The sequence below is a fragment of the Phyllostomus hastatus genome, unplaced genomic scaffold, assembly GCF_019186645.2.
Source record: "Phyllostomus hastatus isolate PE091 unplaced genomic scaffold, TTU_PhHast_1.1 phas_contig_209, whole genome shotgun sequence".
NCBI classification, from domain to species: Eukaryota; Metazoa; Chordata; class Mammalia; order Chiroptera; family Phyllostomidae; genus Phyllostomus; species Phyllostomus hastatus.
Genome location: NW_025333735.1, coordinates 63398 through 84828, shown reverse-complemented (window position 1 = coordinate 84828; position 21431 = coordinate 63398). Strand labels below are relative to the sequence as shown.

The 21431-nt window shown below is 37.7% G+C and overlaps 1 protein-coding gene across 1 annotated transcript in view; it reads right to left on the bottom strand.

The window, feature by feature from the left end:
* KYAT3 (kynurenine aminotransferase 3) overlaps window positions 1-21431 on the bottom strand; it is a 67026-nt gene that overhangs the window by 532 nt on the left and 45063 nt on the right. Inside the window, 9 exon segments of the mRNA XM_045835307.1 lie at window positions 4270-4356; window positions 4620-4696; window positions 8790-8976; window positions 12562-12651; window positions 13669-13745; window positions 20941-21061; window positions 21162-21239; window positions 21241-21270; window positions 21273-21290. Coding sequence (XP_045691263.1) covers window positions 4270-4356; window positions 4620-4696; window positions 8790-8976; window positions 12562-12651; window positions 13669-13745; window positions 20941-21061; window positions 21162-21239; window positions 21241-21270; window positions 21273-21290 — 765 coding nt within the window.

Sequence of the window (21431 nt, the reverse complement as noted above, 5' to 3'; positions counted from 1 at the left end):
AAGTAAAAACTTAAATATAAAAAGTATACCATAGTCCGTTAATCAGGAAGTCACGTGGTGATTTGGGAACCAAGTGCTCCTCAACTCATGGTACCTTGAACTGGGTCCAGCCTGACCTTGGCCTCCGTGTGTGGCAGAGCCCCAGAGCATTCTTTAGGGGGCACACCTTCCCAGAAAACTGAGTCACTGGAAGCCTCGTCCATATTAAGCCATAACCCCGGCAGGAGCACTGACAAAGCCTGGGAAACAATGTCTGCAGTGCCTGCCCTCACTTTGGTAGCCGGGTACACAGGTCCCAAGCTCTTTAAGGAGCCCAATAGCAAATCAAACAAACCAATGATTGTAATGCTATACCCCATTGCCCTCTGGCTGGAAAAGTGCATGAACCTCACGAGAGTTCAATAGTAAAGGAACTAGGGAAGTGCAATGCCAGTCATTACCTCATACTGTTTTATGATGCCGGCTTCCAGTTCTGGGCACTTTATTGCTACTATCCTGATATCAAAGAAATCTACAACTTTTTTTATAGGTTAAAAACATTAAAAAATTTTACCTGCAGTTTACATTCAATATTATTTTGTATTAGTTTAAGGTGTACAGCACAGTGGTTGGACAATCTTATACAAAGTATACCCCTTGATATTGCAGTACCCACCTGGCAGCAAACATAGTTGTTACAGCATTATTGATGTATTTCCTGTGCTGTACTGTACACCCCCATGAGTACTTTGTAACCACCAATCTGTACTTCTTGATCTCTTTGCCTTTTTCACCCAGTCCCCAAACCACCCTCCCCTCTGGCAACAATCCCTCTGTTCTCTATATCTATGAATCTCTTTCTGTTTTGTTTGTATACTTTGTTCTTTAGATTCCACCTATAAGTAAAGTCATATGGTATTTGTATTTCTCTGACTGACTTATTTCACTTAACATGATACCCTCTAAGTCCGTCCTACTCTCAATATGTGATCTCAAGTAAAAAGAACTCCCAAAGTACAAAAGCAAAGGCAGACCTCCATAAGGAAAACAATCAAATTAATATATAAATACAGAATCAAATCAAAGAGTACACATTATACTCCCATTCTCAATCTGTGAAAGTGTCATATAGAACTTAACAGTCTGTTTTTTAAATTTCCATTTTCTTGGCATGTTTTGCCATCCTTTCACTTTTAGTCTTTCCACTTGTGTCAACTTTCTGTAGGGACTTCTCAGCGCTGCCCCACTGTCTCTGATGTTAAACGTTGGTGTAAAGGAGGTGCGTCCATACGGGTGCTCGGATCCTGCCCCGTGGAGGCCTTGACCTTTTTGTCCAGATGCCAAAGAATTATTTCGTTACCTCTAAAGTCTAATATATTAAACAAGGTATATCTCAGTGTTCATTGTTCTGTGACAGTTTTTCCTCAGCTAAGGCATTCCTTTCCAATTTTTAGATTTGTTTGTTTTTTGAAACCAACATTCTCAAGACAAAGCTATAAAATTCTTTCCTGGTTCCATTTGTTCTGCTTTTTTTCAGTGACTATGTATTTAATTTGTCTTCCACATATAATTTTTTCAAATATTTTAAAATTCTTTGTTCTTTTTCACTTCTTTTTTGCTCACTCTTTTCTATCCTTAATGTGCTTACAGAAGTATTTGGTGTTCTTTGGGCTGTTTCCAATCTCAGTATAAATTACCAATAGCTTTATTTTCTTCCCTTGAATTTTCTATCTGAGCTCAGACAGCTACCATTTCATTTTCTTATATTACCTTACTCTATCTTCCCTGAACTTTTCAGATCTCTGGAGGAGCCAGACTAGCACTAGAAGAGAGCAGAAATTCTCCTACACACACATGAAATGTAACATGATTGATGTAGAGTTCTTTTAGGCTGTAATTCTTCTCAACTAAGTTAATTGGCTACCTCCAATTTAATGTTAGCTCTTCCACATTGTCTCAAAACAGCTTTTAGCAAAAATGACAAGGATGAATAAGCAAATTTATAGCCCAATCAGAACCTCGTTTTCACCTTGCCTCACACAGGTCCTAGATGGCATGCCTGTGCGTCTCCACCCCGCCTCTTCCACGATGCCCGAGGGTCTGCAGAAGTTCTCACTGCCAGCACACTTGCTGTTCCTACTGTTCTGAGCAATGACTATGCAACCTGATGGCTCTGTCGGTAATTTGAAGATGTAGAAGCAGGAGTCTTTCTAGGTGTCTTCTTTCTACCACTACCTTCACTGTTTTTGGCAACTCTTTATCGTAATGAGGAATTTGTGAAGTTGTTTTGCATCGTTCTAGTTGTTTTTTAAAAATAATTTCCATGCCCTGGCTGGTATGGCTCAGTGGACTGAGTGCCAGCCAGTGAACCAAAGGATCGCTGGTTTGATTCTCAGTCAGGGCACATGCCTGGGTTTCGGGCCAGGTCCCCAGGAGAGGGTACATGGGAGGCAAACACACACTGATATTTCTCTCCCTCTCTTCCTCCCTCTTTACCCCCTCTCTAAAAATAAATAAATAAAATCTTAAAGAAAATAAAAATAATTTCCATGAAGAGAGAAAAGAAGAGCTGTGTTTTTCATTTTAAAACTGGAAGTCTAATGTTATTTTTCCTCCTATTAGTTCTATTTGTATTCAAATAATATACCTTTATTTCTAGATCCACTGTAAGATGAGAATTTTAACAGCCTTACCCTTTCTTTAGTTGACAACACTTTAGTCAATGAAATGTTGACACTGTTAGGTTGTTAACATTTATATTCTATTATGGATTAGTCCTTCATAGTCCATAGGTTGTTTCTAAAAGTTGGAAACAATGTTTACATCAACCTGACTAGCTTTACAGGTGAATGTGTTGGTGTAGAGAGTGCCTTGACATCAGAATGATTGTCTCAGGAGCAATCACACTAAAAATGGCAATAATACATTCAGATTTTTGGACAGATCTGATGATGAATTCTTTTAACTTCTTATATCAGTGGTGTATATATCATTTTCAGTTTTTAAAAAATTTTTATTTTAATTATTGTTTAAGTTTCTATTGTACAATTTTCTATCTTTTACTCCTATCCCAGCCCACCCGCCCAGCCCTCCCCACCTTCATTTTCAGTTTTAATGAATACTTTCCTAGATATAGAATTCTGGGCTGGTCTATTTTTTTATTGTGCCATTTTGAAGATGCCATTTCATTGTATTCTAGTCTCTGTTGTTTCCAATAAAAAGTTAGCCAACACTCATATCTGCTCTTGTACATGTGAAGTATAGCTATTCTTCAGCTGCTTTCAAAATCTCATCATTATATTTGGTTTTCAGCAGTTTGATCATGGTGTGTCTTGGTGTGGGTTTTTTTAAAAAATCCTGTTATGGTTCACTAAACTTTCAGATCTATAAGTTGCTTTATACCAAATCTGGGGAAATTTTGTCCATTATTTCTTAAAAGATATTTTCTGCTACATTTTCTCTTCTTTTTCTTGGACTCCAATTACATGTACATTGTCACTTGATATTGCCTCGTAGATCTGAGGCTCTATTTAGTTTTTAAAAACAATTTTCCCTCTGTCCTTCAGATTGGATAATTTCTATATTCAAGTGGACCCTTCTTCCCCATCATCCCAAGTGCTCTGTGTGTTAAACCACATACATTTCACATCAGTTATCACCTTTCAGCTCTCAAATTTCCACCTGATTTTTTAAAATAGTTTTAATCTGCTCATTCACTATGACCATATTTTCCTTTAACTGCTTGAACCTATTTATAATATCTGCTTCAAAGTCCTTTTCTGCTAATTTCTACTTCTGAGTCATATGAGATCTGTTCCTACTGACTGCTTTTTTCTTACAATAAAGGTCACAATTTCTTTTTTCAATCCTTACCCACCTGAGGATATTTTTAAAATTGATTTGAGAGGGTGAGAGAGAGAGTGAGAGAGAGAAACACTGATTGCCTATCATACACATCTTGACCAGGGATCAAAACAACAACCTTTCTGATGTACAGGACAATGCTCCAACCAATTGAGCCACCCAGCCAGGGCAGGTCACAATTTCCTGTATCTTCACATGTCTAGTAATTTTTTATTGCATGCCTGAGATTGTATTGTTACATGGTAACAGGTCTGATTACAGTGTAAACTCAACATTTGTTCTGGTAGGCAGTTAATATCACGGCAGCAAGACAAAATTTAAAAACTGCTTATAAGCACATCATGTCTAGCGACAGAAAAAATGGTGATTTATAAATAAGGAGGAAGAACATTATAAGTGTGTTTTTTAGTAGAACATAAAACTTACTTTAATGAAGCAAAATCGCACAAACTTCTCGAACTGTAATTTGGTCTCTTTGTTACAGAACGCTGAAACTGGGATGGCTGAGAGTTTCTAAGAAGTAAGTAGAAAGGTAAAATAAGAAAAGTACTTACACTTCAAATACTAATTTTAGGACCATAAACATTAGAAAAAATTGATACTTCTAAGTATTCACAATTCTCCTGCCCTAAAAAATTATGTTAAAATCCTCCAAATAGCTAAATGGACTATCATATAACAAAAAAAGTTAACATTGTCCAAAGCATGTCAGCAGCTTTCCTTCATAAATTAACTATAAAATACAGCACAATGTTGTAAGGGCCAATAAACATTACCTTATTTTTAGTCATCCATTTCACAAATTTATAGTCATAAGGTTCATTGCTGTTCTTCATATCAGAGAGATCTGCATCTAAAACAATGAGAATTAGATAACCTCTGTATTATATCTGAGGCAATATGTATTTCATTTAAATCTGTCAAAATTCAAAGTTTCCTTAGAAGATATTAAAAAAATCTGCTGGCATCTCATATTGCACATGGCAGGGGTGGGAAGCAAGGTATTACAGATGAACTTGCACACCTCTTAGCACTGGAAGAGAGCAGGAAAGGGGAAGGAAAGAAGAGTGTGCCCTCTCCATCTACAAATAACAAAAGACTCTATGATCATTATTAAGGAAAGGACGTCTAAAGAGTGTTCATTAGTAACACCCATATCTCCAAAAAGCCATCCACAAGGCGAAGTGTCTGCATTACTGTCTATCACCCTCAACTCCCAGGTCAGTGTCTAGCACATAAATAATAAAAAGCCTGTTTGTTGAATGAATTAATATTATTCTTTATTTATAAAAGGAAAAGTGTCTGTGTAGATCTTCCAAATGATATCCTTATTGTTTACCTCTTCCTTCCATCTATTATGCTTTTAAAAATATTAAATTTGGGCTCTGGCTGGCGTAGCTCAGTGGATTGAGCGCAGGCTGCGAACCAAAGTGTCGCAGGTTCGATTCCCAGCCAGGGAACATGCCTGGGTTGCAGGCCATGACCCCCAGCAACTGCACATTGATGTTTCTCTCTCTCTCTCTTTCTCCCTCCCTTCCCTCTCTAAAAATAAATAAATAAATACAATCTTAAAAAATAAAATAAAAATGTTAAATTTGAAGAAAATCTTCAAATAAATATTCCTATTTTTGTCTCTTACTCCAATCTTGCTTTAAGGTCTGGACTAGATATTTCTCTGGCATTCAGCTTCAGCAACCTAAATTTCATATTGTCTCAACTTTAATGGATTTGTACTCTGAGATCTTTTTGCATGGCCCAAAGCTACTAAGATTGATGGTTACTGTAATCACTGAAATTTTTGCTTAAAGAAAATTTAGATAGTTATTTGTTTACTGGGTCTCTTCAAATTATTGGTGTAAAAACCTTGAAGAAAGTTTTACCTATATTTAAAAAAAATCTTACTATGTATTTATTTAATGATTTTTATTTCCATTCTCCCTTGTGCTTTAAGAATGTAAGAATTCCATATGATAATGCTAATAGTATGCTACCATTTATTGAGCACTTATACATGCTAAGCATGTTACATGATTCACTCATTTATTTGTCCCACAATTCTAAGAGGAAGCTATAATCTTCACTTTATAGATGACGAAGTTAAATTACTATTTCAAGTTATTCCACATTATGTATATGTATGTGTATTTAATTCAGGTTTGGCTCTAACGAAAATGATCACTTTGAAAAGTTAGAGTCTGACTATGTATTTTGTGAAGACTCCTTGTGACCAGTTCACAAAAGTAGTGTATTCCAAGGTAACCCAGAGAAAGGAGTGATTACCTATTGCAATAGAGTTATAAAAAGAGGATTTTAACCAACTGTAATTGACACTGGCTGTACTACTCATTTATTCTTATAAAGCTTAGAAAAGGTGAATTTATTGCTATGGTCCTTAAAAGGGAAGAAGAGAATAAATACAAGTCTAAAGATTTTATAGTTATAAGAAAGTTCAAAACTATTTCTTTTGAATACTTGAGTCAGAGATCCTCAAAGAAACTAAATAAAACATTTATTAAAGGTTTAAGTTTGAAACATATTATAATAGCATTAGGGTATTTAAGTAACCTATGAAAATAAAAATTGGCCGCTGTATTCCCACTATCTCCTCCATAATTTTGGACCTTATTATCTCACTAAAACAACTGTAATTATTTGTTATTTTGTCTTCTCTTTATTTGTTATTTTGTCTTCTAATCAAACGTCTCCTTTTTTAGTTCTAGGATAAAACTCACTGGCCTGGGAAGTTGCTGAGTCTAGCAGAACAAAGACAAGCTCCCTCGTTAGAACATGGATCTCTGGGCTCAGAGCCCAGCTCTGCTATTTATTAGTTGATTCTCTATTTCATCTTTCTCACCTGCCAATGAGGATGTAATGACACCATTATATCTCATAGGGCTTTAGCGAGAATGTAACATTCATAAAGCCCTCAGCATAATATCAACTATATCATAAGTGCTCAAAAATATTAATCAGTTAGCCACTGCTATCCATTTTAAAGGGAAGTAACTATATACTATGTTCATTAACTTTATATTTATTTTTATTTTCAAGCTACCATCAAATGAGTTTGTTGCTTCCTTTTGTTTTTAGTAAATGGTGGGACCAACCTCTAGTACATGGAAGAACTTTTACATTCAAATTAGTCTGAACAGATGAAAAAGTAAAATGAAATGAACTTGTCTTCATACATAGAAGAGTCTTAGAGACATTACATTTTCTCCCACAGGTGAAGGGGGATGATAAAAATGGAATTCTCTTTTTTCCATCAATACAAAACGTTTCTAACCCAAATCCTTTCTGCTCTTAGTACAACCACACTATTTCAAGACCTAAGACCTAAACTAGTACTGTTTGAGAATAGATTGACTAAAGATAAAATGGGAAACTATTTAAGAGCCTAATGGAATAATCCAAGCAAAAGTTGCATCATTGTCCTTTTGATGTTTAATGTCACAATGGGATGAATTCCTTTTAGAATTTACTATCTGGAAAATTTGGGCTCCGGGGAAGAATTATTCTTATTTAAAAAGCTGTTCAGCTTCCTTTTATTCAACAATTATGTAACTAATTCTAGTTTTCTCTTTGCCTTTGCCAAGTAAATGCTAATTACAATACTAAATAAACCTATGTGACTGAAATATTTGCTTCCTCCCATCCTATGTAATAATGATTTTCTATTATAAACATTTCTGTTTATATATTATTGCATAAAAGACTTTTAATGTGAGTTAGCTCAAATTCTTTTGGAAAGCAGATAAAGTGTAAGTCAATTTCTTTCAAACAAAGTAATTTGTGTTGAAAATCTTTTGGATTTTCAATTTAAAAGCAAAAATACAAGCAATGAAAACTGTGCTATTACTTTTTATCATTTCATGAAATAAGCTGAACATTTAGACCCAATAGAAAAAAAACCAATTTCCAAGCCTCAGAGTATACAACACTGTAAGGGGTTTTAAATAAAAATGAAGCTTAGGAGCCTGACAAATACAGCTCTCTGGCAATAAGACAGCAAGAATCTCTGGTCAACATGGCCTCTGCTTCTCTCCCAACAAATGAAGAAATAATGATAATCATTGTTTTATTATAAAATCAAGATTTTCCAGCTTTATAGAATTTGGTACAGACAAAAGGCTTTCAAGTTCAGTGGCATATAGTTTCATTGAAATAAAAAATCTTACAACATTTAAAAGTATTTAGAATGGCTATAATTTCTGTCTGAATAAATTATGCTTTTAAATTGACTATTACTAACATTATACTTTTTTGAAGAAAAATAAGTTACATATAAAATGTTAGCATCTTTCTAACTTTACATTTGCATGGCATGTCAGGACACATACAACAACTTTGGGCAATATACCGGACTGTCGCTTTTTGGAAACAAAATCATTTGGAATCTAGTTGTGTGACTTCAGGCCAGTTGTTTAAAACTTTCTAAGTGTTCGTGTTTTTAAAAGTAGAGCTAATGGCATCTTCTTCAAAAGGCTATTTGAAAGTGATAGGCATGTAGTAGACCCTCAATAAATATGATTTTCCTTCTTCAGTTCATTTCAAATATATTCTAAAGTGGCAAATGTTCCCTGATGGCATCAACAGTCTAGAAATCTTATTTTTCTCAAATAAAAAGAAAACTAAAATTTTACTCAAAGGGACATAGGGCACCTATATTATTTCATGAGCCTGTGTATTAAGTCACACATTAGAACAAGATAACAGCAAAGTCAATGTTTAGTAGAACACCTAAAACAACTGTGTAACGGCACTCACAATTCAGGTCAAGGACTTGAAAGTACAGATGACTGTAGGAAAACACTGACATTATGAAAATCCATTTTTTCATAGATAAAATGCTGATATGGCTTCGACACCAATTTTTCTCCATAATTCTGATAGAACTTCACACACTAAGTTTCCATGTATTTGTAATAATAAAAGCCTTTACAAACCTAGCAAAGACACATCAGCAATGATGAAGTAGCCCCCATCAGGAACTATGGGTTTCAGGCCAACGCTTTCAAGTAAATGTACCATCCGATCTCTTTTTACTTCTAACTCCTTTGACAACGAATTAAAGTAACACTCTGGGTCATTCAAGCGCTTGATATCAATCCAAAATGCTCGAGCCAAGGCTTCCTGTATTTTAAGATTAAAAAATGTGAAAAGGAAATATGGAAATGTTATTTATTATGGAGTTTATTGGTATAATAAATAAATACTGAGTAACAATATTATTGGCAAAACAGTCATTCAGGGAATTACAGCTGAATTCCTGTGAACCTATGCTAAGCTCTATAGATTAATGGAGGAATCAGTTACAAGTCAATGATTAAATGCAATGTGAAGAACTGAGAATAAGCCATGGAAACTCAAACTGAAAAAGCGGTATTGTGTGAAGATGACACACTTGGAAATGAAGAGATCATGTTATTCTGTTCTGAGGTAAGCTGCAGAATGACTGTTACACCTAAGTCTAAAAGATGAGGAGAGAAATGAGGACCTGACCAGCCTTTCCCCCTTACCTTAGAGGATGCCATGGAAATGAAAGCTGACCCTCTCTGTCATTCCTCACAGGTGTGCAAATCCCTGTTCTAATCATTTGTACTCCAGGGAGAGGGTCTAAGTGCCACAGGTATTAGAAATGGGTTTCTGGGGCATGCCAGTGACTTCTCTACCTTTCTTCAGGAAAGTCAGAAAACGTAAGGGTGAAGTTGGGCCCAGAGAAAAGCCAATGCTATTAGGCAGGTGCCTGAGAGGGTAACAGGTCAGGAACAAGTCACATGTCTAAATGAGGGCGCACAAAAAGAACACGCACTTATCCAAGCAGGAATGGGGAAGCTTGGTGGGCACGTGTGAACTGGCACAACTTAGAAATACTGGTTCTCAGAGCAAACTAGGAGATCCAAGCAACTAACCAAGAACTTGGGATAGTTAAGAGATAGAAAGGCAGAGCAAAGTGGCCAAATTTTAAGGAAATTAATCACAATCAAGAGATATCAAGAAGTAGAGGATACATTCAATTACTTAGTAAATGAACTGAGTATGTTAAAACCGGCACTGTGATAAATGCTAGCGCTACAATGATAAACAAGATAAATGTGGTCTTTGCCTTCACGAAGCCTCTGATTAGCGTGTCTTGGTGAGGGCAGGGGGAGAGATGAGACAGGAAACAATTGCACGAACAAAATAGGGTATCATTTGCTTTTCTGGAAGAATGAGAGAAGTCTAGCGTGGCTGCGGGTAGGCAGCAGGAGAGAGAGCCTGGCAAAAGACGACACTGAGAGACAGGGAAGGGCTAAATCGGAGAAGGCTGCATGCCAAAAGAATTCAGCAGAAAAAAAGGATTAATGGTAGTGATTCCCCAGTACTAAAAAAACCTTGGATAAATAAGCATAGGTTGCTTCAGCCTAGGAATCTGTGGTTCCGCTGAAAACTTGGGCCAGTTTCCAAACATGGTTTTTTGAAGGAATGGAAAATAAACAGGCCACTTAGCTGGAATGGACAGTAAGGTGGTTCTCAAAAAGGTGTTCCAGATTCTTAGCCGAATCTTTCTTTTCCTCAGTAACATTTATTCCCTACAGCAGGAGATCCTACCCTAGAAAACTCAAAGCCCAGGAGATAAACATATGTCCTCACTGTAGAATTATTCTGGGCTCTTCTCTTTTTCTCATAACCCACATGTAATCCATCAGCATCTGCCTTCAAAAAATATTCAGAACACAGTCACTTTTCACCACTTCTACCATCCCCACACTGGTTCAGTCCATCACTATCTCTCTCCTTCATCGTGTCAGCATTCTTCTAACTCAGCCAAGCAGCCAGAGTGCCCTTGATAACACAAGTTAGATCATGTCACTCCTGTGCTCTAAACTCTCCAGTGGCTACCTATCTCACTCAGTCTTCACCCTGACGAACACACCCCTTCTTCACCTGGCCCCCAGCTGCCTCTCTGACTTACTTCCTCCTGCTCTTCTCCCCTGATCATGCTGTTTCAGCCTCGGTGCTTTTCATTTCACTGATGTGCACAACCAGACTGCCCACCCCAGGGCCTCTGCACTTATACTTAGTGTTGTATATTTCCACCTTAGCACTTCATATCTTTCCTCTTCCCTTCTTTTTCTCCATTGCATCCATCAACATCTGAAATATATTATTAAAATATTTATTTATTATCTATGCCTCTCCATTGTGCTATAAGGTCCATGAGGGCAGGAATCTTTATCTGCTTGTCTTCCATACTCAGTGAATATTGGTTGATTAAAAGAATGGATTTATTTTCAAAGGATAAAATGAGTTTAATACTATATAATAAAAGCAAATGTCACAACTAGCCTTTATCATGGTATTACTTTAGAGTGACTGCATATTTCATTCTTTGGCCTTTTAACTGCTTTCCAGAAAAAATAAATTTTTTTTCAGTGTTCTGATTATTCATAGAGTGATGGCACTTTATAAATATTTTTTAAAAAGAGAAATATAGAAAAATATACATTAAAATTTCTTTCACCCACCCCTGTCCCTATCCATTAATTTCACCTGTTCCCCTTACTCCTACAAATAGCCACTTTTACTAGTTTCATTTTGGATCCTTCCAGAGATCCTTTAAGAACATTTAAGCAAATAGTTTTCCCCTTTCTTATACAGAATGTAGCATAAACATACACTGCTCTGTATCTTGCTTTTGTACTTTATATTATATTCTGGAAATGTTTTCATATCAGTAATTATACAGCTTCCTCACTATTCCCCTTTCTCTACTGTTAATTTTTAAACAACCACGGTGTCAGAATAATGGCCCCCAAAGATGTCCATGTCTTAATACCCAGAACCTGCTGATACGTTACCTCGTCTGGTAAAGTGATCTGTGTAAATAGTGTTTAAGGTAAGGATCTTGAGATGGAGAGATCATTTTGGAATATCTGGGCTCTAATGCAATGACAAGGGTTCTTCTAAGGGAAAGCAGGGGGCGGCGGGGGGGGGGGGGGTTGCTGACGCAAGCAGAGGCTGGAGTGAGGTGACCGAGCACCAAGGATGCAGGCAGCCCCTGGAAGCTGGGAAAGACAAGGACCGGACCCTGCCTTAGAGCCTCCAGAAGGGACGTGGCCATGCTGGCACCCTGCTTTTAGCCCTGACAAACGCATTTCAGCTGCTGACCCCCTGAACTGTAAGATACAAAATTTGTGTTGCTATAAGCCATTAAGTTTGTGGTAATGTGTTACAGAGAAATAGGATGCTAATACAGTCCTACACTATTTAAATGTTTAGATAGATAGATCATGGTTTACTTAAACCAACTGCCTGCAGATGGACAATAACTTTCCCCTCTCTCCTGCAGTAAATGGCTGTGCACACAGGGCTTCTTACACATGCAGATAATAGTTACAGAGCAACTTCCCAGGAGAGAGTGCTGCTTCACAGCACACGCACATCTCTCATTTGGCTTGGTGCTGCCACTGTCCTCTGGAGACTTTATAGTGCTTTTTAAACCCACCAGAAAAGGAGGAGTGTTCGAAGTTAAGACTTGATGTATTAATATTAAAAAAAAACCAAACTATTCTTAATAGCAATGACTATGTGTCTGCTCCTAAATTCCCAAATTATACTAGAAGCTCTACTCAGTGAGGGCATGAAGGAGAGAACCAAGCAACTCAAACACACAACAGAAATATAACACCTTCACCAAAGACCACGCTTCAACCCCCAAGTTACTGTAACACCTACCTGTAAAGGAGTTGCACAGGTATAAATGCTGTTTTGCTGAACTGTCTGTAAGTGTTTTATTAAGTGATTAGGACCAATGGACCAGCCAAGCTGAAGAACAAAAAGATAAAAGCAAATATCAATCTAATCGTATGTACCAAATCTGTTAGAGTATGTAAGCTTAATGCAATTATTAAATATATTCAATTCTAAAGTGTTCATATTATGAAGGGAGTTCAGTTTTAGAATTATTTCAACACTTCTTTTTGTGTAAAAGTTGCCAATTGGAGTCACTAAACTCTGCTCTCAGAAGGTACCTGCAATCATTATCTTCTTCCCTGTTAGTTCACTGCTTGTGATGCTCTGAAGCTGTGAGAAACGGCACCAAAGCTTGTTTGAATTACATACAGATGAAAGTAACTCTGAATGAGGGCCTGAGGGATCTTCCATTATGGCTCTGCAGGCCTCATTTTTGATAATCCCTGCTTCTCAGTCATGGTTAGAAGGCAAGATTTGAAGATAATTGAGTTTCAACCTGATAAATCGTGGGTCAGAGCTCAGTGGTTCAGGGCAGGGACTTACACGCCAGCCTGTGTCCCCTGCCTTGAACGTATTAGCAGTGGGACCTGAGGCAGGTTCCCTAAGATCTCTGTACTTTGGTTTTACTGTATGGACGATGGAGGTAACAGATTGTGCCACCTCCTAGTGTGGTTATGAGGATGGAGGGAACCAGTACAGGTTCAGCACTAAACCCCGCACATAGTATAAGTGCCAAAATACTGCTTTCATTATTTGTTCTCCTCTTATACTAATGGGCAGCAATCTGAACATTCTTTGTCAAGAAAAAGTGTCATTAGTTGGTTACTTGTAAAATGAAAAATTACCTAGTTTTCTTACTTTTAAAGAAATGATTAATTCTCAGAGAAAATAAAGGCAGTGAAAGTGGAACGAGTAAATAATAAGCAAAAGATCAGCAAGTATAAACACCTGTGTAAATGAACTATATGTGCATTTAATATACAAAAACTCTACAAGGAAGTTACACACTTGTTTTTAAGCAATTAAATTCTTATTATAAGAAGTAAGTTGTACATGCTTGTTTTTAAGCAATTAAATTCTTTGTCTTACCTTCCAGCCAGTCACACTGAAAGTCTTCCCAGCACTTCCTATGGTTATTGTTCTCTCCCACATACCTGGAAAAGTGGCTGAACAGACACAAAAAAATTTAAATAATTGCTTTCAATCAATCTACATTTGGTACAATCTAAAAACAAATGTATCATAGTGTGATCAGTAAAGTTATTTCAATAGGTTTTTAAAAAAAATTTGATTTATTTATTTTTAGAGAGATGGGAAGGACAAAGAGGGGGAGAGAAACATCAATCATTTGCTTCTTGCACACCTGCAACCCAGGCACATGCCCTGAGTGGGATGGAACTGGAGACCACAGGCTGGCACTCAATCCATTGAGCCACAACAGGCAGGGCTTCAATAGGTTTTTAAAAAGATAATGCTACTTGAACTCAAGCATAGTTGAAAATGCTGCAATGTTTGTAAACACTGTAATATTGTCCCAAAATAATAGGTAATGTATTGAATAATTTTAAGTAGCAACATGATTTCCAGGGGCGGGAGTGGCAGAGGTGCCAGTAGGCAGTGTTCCGGGCTGGTTCAGTGTGGCGGCCACACAGGCTGTGGCACCCAGCACTCTGCTGGCAGTGGCTGTGTGGTCAAGGCAAGCATTCTGTGGCATATTTTCGTTGTGATTCTGGCTACCATTTAGTTCACCTCTGTCTTGGCCTACACCAGCAATGTCAGTACACTGGGGAACTTATAAGAAAGGCAAATTCTTGGACTGTATCACAGACCTACTGAGTCAAGAACTCAGGAGGTGGGGCCTAGCAATCTGTGTGTGCCTGGGCATGTGTGTGCATATATATGTTCTGCTAACAACTTTATTGAGATATAAATCCCCCATCATATAATTCACTCATTTAAAGTGTGCAAAGCAATGTTTTTAGCATACCCACGGAGTTGGGCAACCATCACCATAATCAACTTTAGAACTTTTTTTCACCCTGAAAGAAGCTCCACACCTTTTAGATGTCAGCCCCTAGGATCCCCATGGCCAAGAGCACTAGAACCTGTGCCTCAGAGGAGCTTATCTAATGCCAAGTATTTCCTCTGTAATGCACAGCAGCCTTCCTGCACTTAGAAACATTAGACAGTACTTCAGCCCCACACATAGAAGACACTCTAAGCAGCAAAGTCACCATTAGAAGGACACTCACTTATAGTACGAGCTAAAGCAAGAAGGCAGAGGGTTGCCCTGTTGACCCCAATGGGGAACATGCATATCGGGTAACAAATTTTTCACCCCTCCGCAGATGTCTGAGAAAGAAGCACTCCAGTGACTTTGGGGTCACAGATATACTTTATCTGTAGGTGAGTAGGTGCATTCACAAATATAGAGTCCATGAATAATGAGCAACAACTGGGAAAGCTTTCAAGTTGATTTGTATCTTTAATAAAATCATTTATTCATCCACTTGTTAAACATTTATTAGTAATGATCAGGCACCAGGGACTAAGCTAAGCCTAAAGGAACCAAGATGAGAAAGATACAGTTCATATCTTCATGGAGCTTAATGTCTAGTGGGGGTGGGAGATGAGTAAGGCAACACTTGCAATGCCGTGAGACACTGTAATAGCGACTGGCTCGGAGGATTATGCAAGGATGGAAGGTAGCAGAGGTGGGATGCTCGAGCAAAGACTTGGAAGATGTCTGCCAGGCAGGGAAAGGGAAAGAAAGGTAAATTTGGGGCAAAGGGAATGTGTAAAACAAAGTCTTGGAGGTATAAAATGCAAGAGTTTATATCTTTTGCTGGACAGTGGTACATTATTTCTCTGTAATCCTCTGAGAATGCTACCTATAACACTGCCTTTTGGATTCCTCACATAATTCAGTTGTGAAGTTCTTTACATGCAATCCCACAAGTTTTTCACTTGGTTTTTGGAGGTATAGTAGATAAAAGAGATGCTCTCATATCATTCTAAAAGTGTTGGCACACACAAAAATAAATAATGGGAGAGGGGGCAAGCTGTTTGCTTAAAGTAATCTTCTGATAAGCAAGTCAAGTGCTTACTAAAATGTAAGGTAGCTAAAGAAATTTCCGAAATGAATGTATACATAATTTCAGTCTATCATGAAGCACCTGACAATATTTGTAAAGGTACAAAAACTGTATAAACCAAAAAGTTATAATTATATTCTTTGTGGAGTATAAAAAAACTTGAAAAGATAAATGGGGAAAATATTCAGAGGGTCCATTCGAAGAAGGAATATTCTAATATTTGGTATAAATAATTATATCCCTTCACATTCCGAGACATTTCTCGACTTCCAAAGTATTCCAAAAGAACACCACGTCCCATGTGCCACTCTCCTGTTTGACTCTGTATAATGCAGAGGATCACTCCCTTCAAAGTAATAATACATATCCAAAATCAGAAAGGCCTATTAGTAAGAACAATATTTGGAAATAACATCTTTGAAAATAAAAATTACCCAGAGAAACTAATACAATCCTAAAATGTTTTCATGGTAAGTTACATATGAAAGAAATTTAAAGTACTCATGTCAAATGTAGGCTTCAGGCACAAACTATCAAATCTAATTTAATATTTTAAGGAAGACCAATTTGTTGATGGTTACTTGAGCAAAATAAAAGTGGATGTAAGCTGAGCAGATAAATAGCTTGCAAAGAATTTTATACTAATTTTCCAAATATCAATGGATTAGTATACAAATACCAGTGTATTAGAAACCTCTTCTATAAGAGGGGTTTCTTTTGTTGACTAAAAGCTTTCTTACTGAAACTTAGAGATACTATTTGAGTCAAGAATCTGATCCAATAGAACAAATTCTACTATTTCAGCAGAAAGGGTCTGAAGTAATTTTGAAGCACCCAGATGTTCATATCCTCTCAGTCTCAGAGATTTGGGGAGCCACAGAAGTTGATGTGAACAGACAGGCAGAATGTGTGATCACAGTGCTATGACCACAGTGACCTGGAGTAAAAGAAACATACTGGCAGGTCTGATTACTTAAAAACTATGTCCAGTATCAGTAACTTCAGCTTGCAGTACATCTGAAAGGCAACTGGTCTTTGCACTCCTCACTTGTGACCCACGATGGTCCTTAAATCAGCCATCCAAGCTGTAACAGTTATTCACAGGCGACTTAGGCTTCGATAAAGTCAGGAGGAGATTAGAGGCATGATGAAGAGCCCCACACCAGGGAAAACTGCCTCTGTGACAACAGGAAGATGATGCTAATTTCATGATGTGTGGCTGGAAGGGCTGTACTGTATTATATTAAAGAACTACTATTGCACTCTACAGATTGTTTTGTATCTTCTTTCATGTAACAAAGGCCACTCTATTTGACAGAATAAGTTTTCATGCAACCAAATTGCATTCTCTAAATAATGAAACAGTGAATTCATTTTTTTTCTTGTTTTAACTTTATGGGCTGTTATAACAACTAGAGAATCTGACTTAAAAATATGGGTCTTGCTATCTCTTGTAAATGATATTATCAGTTACACTGTTACCATGAAGGGCTTACAATATAACAAGGTTTAAATATGATACAGGCTTAAACATAATTTCAAGATTATTAAAGTAATCTTTTGGAAAGAATATTGCTAAACTGAGCTAAAACTCTAAAGCTCTGAGTCATTTTTGCACAGGCATGAACATATGCTGTAGGTAGAATGTAAAATCGTATTTATTCATTATAGATAGATGCCTCTCCCTCTGTGCTTAATCTAAAAGAATGTAATAAATGTAACAGAATAATTCAATCAATTAAAGTTATTTTATTAAAAATATTTAACTATTTTAAATAAAGCAAATGAATTTAAAATATTTTAAAATACATAGTAATTTAATAAAATTTAATGTAAAAAACACCAAAAAATTAATTGTCCATATTGGCCTGATTTTCCACTGGGGAATAGTTCAAACGACCCAAGACAGAGGCACGTCATCCACAAGACATGTGGAGGTGAACTCTGATGCAGTGTTTCGCAGAACCACAGTTTACTGCCTTCAGGCACCACACCTTGAAAACCTCTGGCCTTCTACTCTCTTTATACGTTCTCCCTTGTAATTTCCTCTTGACCATCAAGCCTGTAATTTCAGCTGTTTTCAGACTTTTGTGTCTCATAGACAGTGAAATTTAACAAGACGGAAGCACGAGCAGCCAGAATTTCCTTGGCTCAGCTCTTCCCCCACAGATCTGCTCCTCCTCTCCACATCTCTGTCTCTGGGTAAGGGTCTCATCACTGCTGAGGGGCCAGGCTGGAGCTCTCAGAGTCATACTGGCTTCTTCCCTTCCCGCCTTCTACTGATGTACTCTGTGCCTCAGTTTCTCCTTGTAAACAGCTTGCAATACCATCTCCACTGCCGGGGCATCTGATTTGCTTGAGGCCTCACCTGCAGCTGGTTCTTACCTTCATGAAACATATCCAATCATGTAATCAATTCTCCTGCGTTGTCACACCTTGTGCAGTAGTTCTCAAAGTATGCTCACTGGTACTCTCTCTGGTGATCAAATTAATGTATAGAATTTAAAAAGATCAACTAAATTATCCTCCACAAAATTTTCTTAAGCACTTAAGATAAACGCTGCCACTCATCTAATAATGAATGCTCTTAATGGTGAAACAAATGAGCATTTAGTAAGTGATTACTAATGGCAAAATCTGGAAAACTCAGATGTGTTTATTTCAATAGCTCTTTATTGAGAAAAACTATGCACAGAATTGTGATTTTTATATTGACTTCTAATTACTTCATTTTTGTCAGGAAAATTATTCTAGTTTCAGGATGGAATGCTATCACTATTTCATGATGCAAATATCAAGGCTTTGAGGTGCTCTACCACTAAAATAAACTTCAGCACCACTGACCTCCTGTAAACAACACGTGTAAATGCAGCCAGAGCTGCCCAGCCAGAGAAACTACCTTGCATGTCTTCTGCCTCAAATCTTTGGATGTTAAAACAGGGCAAAGTAACCTTTGGACAGGGACTAAGCAAACTGGTGTCCTAAAAATCTGTTTGCAAAGGTAACAAGAAAGCAGATATTAAGACTGCTGGACTAATGACTACTAGACTGAAAATTAAAACATTGTTTAAAATTAGCATGTTATATGCACCAATAGAAATTCCTCTCTTCTATTGATGTAATTATCCCCCTTCCCTTTCTCATAAATACTCATTGCTTTTGTGTCTTAATCAGAACATGATTTGGGCTTTCGCCTGAATAAGAATTCCAGTGTAGCTATCCATACTGACCTCTATAAAGCTTGTTGCCTCTCACTTGGAAAGGCTGTTTTGTCTTTAACACTCCTCAACAAAGTCATACTCCATTTTCATATGCAATGTCCTTCAGAATCACCCTACTTTTCCACTTTCACATCTATCAGCTACTACAACACACCTCTATAAACCAATTATTTTTCTAAGTTTACCTTGCTCTTTCAGGCTTTTTTTGCCTTAGTACCTATCAGATTGTCTGATGGAAGTTTTCTACCTATTTTTTTTGCCTAGCTAATTCTGTCTTTTGCCCACTCCTTTGTTGAGCCCCCTTAAATACTTGCTGTCTCCCCTGTGTCTCTACAACAATTTGCAATGCACCGTGTGGATAATCATCACACTGGCAGCAGCCATGTACATGTAGGTGCACTCATTTTTTTTTAAATGTATTGGTTCCTGCCACAGTGATTTTAGTTATCCTTCCCTTAGCCTTTTCACACCTCCCGTTCATTTATTCAACAATTACTTTTTGATCATCTACCATGTGCAACACCCTATTCTGGGGACTGAGAATTCAGAGGAGACCGAAACAAACTAAAACCCCTTCCTTCTTGCAGGTTAGATGTAAAATATATAGATCCTTATATTTGTTACAAAGGAAAAAAAATAACAAAACAGAACAGAAAAAGGACAAAGCAAATGCTGGAAGGAGAGGTGTAACTGTGGTCATAAAAACGGACACCTGAATAAAGACCCGAGGGAGGGGAAAGACTGAGCTCTGTGTCCATCTGGGGGAAAAGCATCTGCAGGCACAGGAGGGGCAAGTGCAAGTAGCTGATATAAAGGTGGGTTACCCTGGAAGGCAACATGGCCTTTGTGAGATGGCCCGGAAATAGTGGCAAAATCCTAGGCAAGGGCCAAGCAGTAACAGTTTACTGTCCCTGTAATCTCCTCCTGTTGACCTGACATTTTGGCAACTTTCTCTGAGGAGAAAGTCCAGTTCAAGAACAAGTAAGCTCCTGAGTCTTGTGGACCAAGTTATAGCTGGATTCTTGATGGAAGCTAATGATACAGGCAGTACTAATGCTACTGCTCGTTTTACCTAATTAGTAACAAAGGAAAGAGGGGCAAAGAAAATTAAACATTGAGTTTAATAAACTGGGGAGCATAAGCCTGTTTGCTTCACCGGGAAGCTACAGCTTCACACCCCAGGGGATTACAGCACTGCTCTGCCAAGGGGATTAACACTCCTCCCTCCCCCCCTTGGATACCGAATGGTGGGGTGTGGGGGTGCAGGTAGAGGTGCTTGACCAAAAAGGCCTATCATTCTAATGAAGGAGTGTAAACTTATCAAATGTTTGTGAAATCTTGGGGAGTTGACTGGTTCCTTTGAAAAACTACCTACCTAGTCCATCCCAAACCCAAGCTAATATAATCCCAGGGGAACCAAGAAGCTTTCTCAGCCTCTCTTTCTTTCTCTAGCCCACGGGTACCATACACACCCTGGACGTTCATGCTCTCTCTCATCCAGGAGCACGTGACCATGTGGGTCCAGCAGCTGTCGGGACCCACAGCAGATGGTGTGGGCTCAAAATGGGCTAAACTTTAGCATGAATCTGTAACTCTGGACACTGGCTTTTGTGTTGCCCCAGTTGAAGACTAGATTGAACCTTTTCCATGGTGGGACAAAGGGAGATGGGAAATTAGAAACCCAGGGGCAGCTTCTGTTCCCACCTGAATAAACCTTGCCACGTCACCACCTCTGGTGCATGGATCCTTGGAGTGTTTTCCTCGTCGTCCCATGGAAGAGCCTGATTCCGACCTACAACACCACTGCTCTGGTTTCATAGCTTCATGGTGTGATACAAAAGCTCCTCCCTTAAGTTCATACTATTAGGCCTTCAATCTTCAGTTCATTAACTCACTTGAGCACCATTTATTCAAATCTCATTTTTAAGTACTCACACAGACAGGTACACATTACAAAGATTATTTTAAAGCTGTTCTGGGATCCTTTCCAATAGTTGTCCCACACACGCCCAAACACATTTGTGTCTCCATGTAATGATCAGTACCTATTTTTAAATGCTTATTTCCAGTATACACAAGCCATTCATAAACCTCATCACTGATGCAGAGCGTGTCATATTTGATGCAAAGGTCGGCAATTACTTGGAGTTCCTCTTTGGTGTACACCTGTACATATTAAACAAACAAGAGCATAGCAATTATTACTCAATGTGTGAGCAAATGCTGGATCAGAAAACTACGTAAGGAGTTTATAAAACTCACTTACTTTGCCAAAGGGGTTATGTGGAGAATTTAGTATAATAGCTTTGGTTTTGGAATTAAATTTACTGGCCAGTTCTTCAGGGATCCAATGTCCAGTCAGAACTGGACCACTTTTTTCCCCATCAATACGTTTCTAAGAATGAAGAATGAAGATGTGATTTAATTAAATTAAATCATGTTTGCTGTTTTATGAATAAATAACTTAATAAATAAAAAATTAGAGAAAAGTGTGCCAAATATAACTGAATAAATGACTAACAAAAAATAAACAAAA